General features: G+C 48.8%; 2 protein-coding genes across 4 annotated transcripts in view; one reads left to right on the top strand and one right to left on the bottom strand.

Moving 5' to 3' along the window:
* Positions 1–4405, top strand: part of LOC116075379 (pre-mRNA-splicing factor ATP-dependent RNA helicase DHX16-like) — an 11973-nt gene extending 7568 nt beyond the window's left edge. The window contains 6 exon segments of the mRNA XM_031348505.1: positions 710–850; positions 995–1157; positions 1246–1364; positions 1506–1573; positions 2513–2837; positions 4127–4405. Coding sequence (XP_031204365.1) covers positions 710–850; positions 995–1157; positions 1246–1364; positions 1506–1573; positions 2513–2837; positions 4127–4405 — 1095 coding nt within the window.
* LOC116074627 (H-2 class I histocompatibility antigen, D-37 alpha chain-like) overlaps positions 1–4905 on the bottom strand; it is a 714163-nt gene that overhangs the window by 184189 nt on the left and 525069 nt on the right. The window lies entirely within an intron of this gene.

Below are 4905 nucleotides of genomic sequence, written 5' to 3'. Positions count from 1 at the left end.
CTGTACAGATGACTGTGTTCGATCATGTGTGTGGCTGCTGTTGATCTCAGGACCTCTGCTCAGGCTCGTTCCGGCCCCGCTCGCTCTGGCGTAATTTTCTGCAGCTGTCGTGAGACGCACCAGAAGAGGGCGTCAGATCTCATTGTGGGTGGTTGTGAGCCACCATGTGGTTGCTGGGATCCGAACTCAGGACCTTCGGAAGAGCAGTCAGTGCTCTTACCCGCTGAGCCATCTCACCAGCCCCAGGTTTAGATGTTTTAAAAGGAACACTCTGCATGCTATGTGATAGAAGCAGGGGGCTAGTGAGGGAGCTGCTTTCAGAAGTGATGTGTGCCAGGCGGTGGTGGCACACGCCTTTAATCCCAGCACTTGGGAGGCAGAGGCAGGCGGATTTCTGAGTTCGAGGCCACCCTGGTCTACAGAGTGAGTTCCAGGACAGTCAGGACTACACAGAGAAACCCTGTCTCGAAAAAAAAAAAAAAGAAGTGATGCGTGAGGATAGATGCAGACATGCTTTCTATTTCCCAAAGAACAACCCTGTATTCAGTGTTGTTTCTTTATTGTGCTCCTGCCGATTGCCAGCCCCCGCCTGTCACCTCATCTCCTGACCTATGGACACTGCTTCTCTTAGCCTTACCCTCACTGCATCGTGCTTTCTCAGGCTATCCAGGTGGGCTGGGTCCCTGGGTGACGCTGTCCTCTCACTTAGGTGGTTGTGGCAACAAACATTGCAGAAACTTCCCTCACCATCGAAGGCATCATTTACGTGCTGGATCCAGGGTTCTGCAAGCAGAAGAGCTACAACCCTCGCACAGGCATGGAGTCCCTAACGGTCACACCCTGCAGCAAGGTCAGCCTATGGTCTCCCTGAGGTAGAGGGAGGGAGACACACTGCCCCCAGACAAAGCGCTTGAGGATGGGGATTATCGGTTAACATACTTTTGAGTTAAAACCACCTGCCCAGACCATGCGTGTGCCTCTCCTTTCTTTCTAGGCTTCAGCCAATCAGCGTGCTGGCCGAGCAGGCCGAGTGGCTGCAGGGAAGTGCTTCCGCCTGTACACAGCCTGGGCCTATCAGCATGAGCTGGAGGAGACCACAGTTCCTGAGATCCAGAGGACAAGCCTGGGCAACGTTGTGCTGCTGCTAAAGAGCTTAGGTGATCGGACTTCCCAAGTCCCCTTGATTGGACAGTGGAGTTGGTGATACCTGTGCCGGACTCTCTCATCCTTTATTCTGTTCCCCAGGCATCCACGACCTGGTGCACTTTGACTTCTTGGACCCTCCACCGTACGAGACCCTGCTGCTGGCTCTGGAACAACTTTATGCCCTTGGCGCCCTCAACCACCTTGGAGAACTCACCACGGTGAGTGGCAGCATGGCCTGGGACAGTACGAAGGAAATGTCCAATGGCTCCGGGGACCCCTTTGGTGGTGGTGCTAAGGGTTCCTGTACTGGTGGGAGGAACCCAAGGGAAACTGGCCTCACCTTTCCCTCTTCTTCTTAGTCTGGTCGAAAGATGGCAGAGCTGCCTGTGGATCCCATGCTGTCTAAAATGATCCTGGCCTCCGAGAAGTAAGTCTTCCCACCTACCCAGCCCCTCAGTCTCAGGTATCCTGTCTCCCTCCTTATCCCTTTATCATGTTGTTACTGGTTTGTTTGTTTTTGATAAATATTATTTAAGAAGTCTTACCATCCCTTAAGAGGCCCATGTGGATCACTGTCCTGCACTTGATAGTGGTGGTTGGCGGACACAATGGTTAGTGTAGCTACAACTCAGGGACAGACAGTCGTAGCACAGACATAGGCAGAGGCAGGTGGATCCCTGAGGACTAGGCCAGCCAGGGTTACATAGTGAGGCCCTGCCTCAAAAAACAAACCGTTTAATAAAGTAAAACCCAGGACCTTGGGTGGAAGCCGAAGACCTCCTGTGTGATGGGTGCTGAGAAAGCTGCTGCTTCTGAAACCTGATTCTTAGGTCTGTGTGGGGTCACCTTTAAAAGATACCTGGACTGGGAGATGACTTAGTGGTTGGAAACACTAATTGCTCATGCAGTGGGTCCAAGTTCAACTCCTGACAGTCACATGGTGGCTCACATCTGTAACTCCAGTTCTATGGGTATGTGCCACACAGACATACATGCAGGCAAAACTTTTGTACACATAAAATAAGTCTTTTTGTTTTGTTTTGTTTTTTGTTTTAAAAGTTTTTGTTTTATCTTATATATAAGTACACTGTAGCTGTCTTCAGACACACCAGAAGAGAGCATCGGATCCCATTTACAGATGGTTGTGAGGCACCACGTAGTTGCTGGGATTTGAACTCAGGACCTTCAGAAGAGCGGTCAGTGCTCTTAACTGCTGAGCCATCTCTCCAGCCCATAAAATAAGTCTTAAACACAAACAAAACAAAAGCTGTTCCTCTGCTGTGTTTGGGATCAGGATCTCTCTGTCTGCTCTCATTTGGTTTTTGGTGTTTATCTTTGACTTTATCCTCTTCCGACCCTACTCAAGGTACAGCTGTTCCGAAGAGATCCTGACCGTGGCTGCTATGCTGTCTGTCAACAATTCCATCTTCTACCGGCCCAAGGATAAGGTCGTCCATGCCGACAATGCCCGTGTCAACTTCTTCCTCCCTGGTGGGGACCACCTGGTTCTGCTAAATGTGTACACACAGTGGGCTGAGAGTGGCTACTCTTCCCAGTGGTGCTATGAAAACTTCGTACAGTTCAGATCCATGCGCCGAGCCCGGGATGTGCGGGAACAGCTGGAGGGGCTCTTGGAGCGTGTGGAAGTTGGCTTGACTTCTTGCCAAGGTGACTACGTTCGTGTGCGAAAGGTCAGTGTTTTTGATGTTATTTTTTTTCCTATTGTCTCTTCTTTTTGTTTTTGTTTTGTTTTGTTTTTCAAGACAGGGTTTCTCTGTGTAGCCCTGGCTGTCCTGGAACTCACTCTGTAGACCAGGCTGGCCTTAAACTCAGAGATCCACCTGCCTCTGCCTCCTGTGTTCTGGGTTTAAAGTCGCGCACCGTCACCACCTGGCATCCTGGTTTTTTCTTTCATGTATATGTGTAAGTTCATATGTAAGTCTGTGGACAACCTGCAGGAGTCACTTTGTTGTGTGATAAAACTTTGCCTGGGGAGGTGCTACATACATCTCTCACCCCAGTAAGGGAGCCCTCAACAGACCAAGATACAAATACCACCAAAGTCTAACTTGATGAACCAGTGAGTTTTATTTGGTTAACTTATAGGAATATGGGTGAGGGACTCCTGGGTCAGTTGCAGAAATATCTCAAAGACAGCATCATCAAAACCCACACCAGTATAGATGGCTGCTCACAAAAGCTGGGAGCCCTGGATCGCACTGCACAGCTTCAGGCTCCTCATCAGGTTGGAAGGTGTCCTTCACAAGTGACTTGGTTGGTCTAAACCTCTTTTAGCTAACTTGATTGGTTTCTGTTTCTTCCAAGCAGCCAGTCAGATCTCAAGAATCTTTGCAGTTTGGCTTGTCTGAGGGGGGCACAGCACTTACTGCTTTCTCTGGCAGGAAGGGATCTAGTGAATCTGGTCAGTTTCTGGGACTTCCTGAAGCTGTTTTGATTTGTTTACCTTCCGGGTTAAAGAGCAGTGTGGTATGTTTCAAACTCAGAAGAAACTGTTAACACACTTCATTCATTCACATTACCACACCTCCAGATTAGCGTTTCTCTTCTCTTTTTTTTTTAAGGTTTATTTCTTTATTATATGCAAGTACACCATAACTCTCTTAAGACACTCCAGGAGAGGGAGTCAGATCTCATTATGGATGGTTGTGAGCCACCATATGATTGCTGGGATTTGAACTCAGGTCCTTCAGAAGAGCAGTCAGTGCTCTTAACCGCTGAGCCGTCTCTCCAGCCCCAGATTAGCATTTCTTGAGTCCACTACCAAGGGGCCACAGCAGTTTCCCGGCCTGAGCTTTCTCCTGGGTATTGTTTGTTGGAGGCCATTCTTCCCTAGATAGCACATCTAGTGTCTTCTTCACTGGCTCCTCACCTTTTCAGTTCTCCAGAATCCTGATCTCAGACGTGGGAAGCGGAAGGCCCCCCAGTGGTGCCTGACCTGGTTTTCTTGCCTGCTCCTTAGGCCATCACTTCGGGTTATTTTTACCACATAGCAAGGCTGACTCGGAGTGGCTACCGCACAGTGAAGCAGCAGCAGACAGTGTTTATTCATCCCAACTCCTCTCTCTTTGAACAACAGCCACCACCACGCTGGTTGCTCTACCATGAGCTTGTCTTTACCACAAAGGAATTCATGAGACAGGTAAGGGACTATTGCTTGCTCGGATGGGTGGAGACTGGGGAGACAATATGCTGGCTCAGTTCATATGAAAGGGACTGTCATGGAGACATGAAGGGTTAGTTTAAGGTAGGGTCAGATGTAATCAGATATAAATTAGATTTAATGAGCCAGGCAGTGGTGGCACACGCCTTTAGTCCCAGTACTTGGGAGGCAGAAGCAAATGGATTTCTGAGTTCGAGAGGCCAGCCTGGTCTACAGAGTCAATTCCAGGACAGCCAGGGCTACACAGAGAAACCCTGTCTCAAAGAAAAAAAAAATAAATTAGATTTAATGTATGCTTGGGATACAAGCTCAGTGGTATAGTCCTCAGCACCATTAGTAAGTAAATATAGGAAATCTTTTCTAGCAGCTGTCTTTCAAGATCTGAGAATTATAATTAACTCAATAAATAGTTGAAGCTGGGCTTGATGGCATAAGCCACTGTAGTCTGTGGTGCTCAAGAAGGTGAGGCAGGAAGGTCATATATTCAAGGTCTATGGGGGCAACATAGACGTGTGGGGCTGGAGAGATGGCTCAGTGGTTTAGAGCACTCACTGTCCTTGCAGAGGTCCCAGGGTTAG

Source organism: Mastomys coucha, unplaced genomic scaffold (assembly GCF_008632895.1).
Source record: "Mastomys coucha isolate ucsf_1 unplaced genomic scaffold, UCSF_Mcou_1 pScaffold3, whole genome shotgun sequence".
Taxonomy (NCBI): Eukaryota; Metazoa; Chordata; class Mammalia; order Rodentia; family Muridae; genus Mastomys; species Mastomys coucha.
Note: the sequence above shows the minus strand (reverse complement) of the source record. Positions and strands in the feature narration are given on the sequence as shown.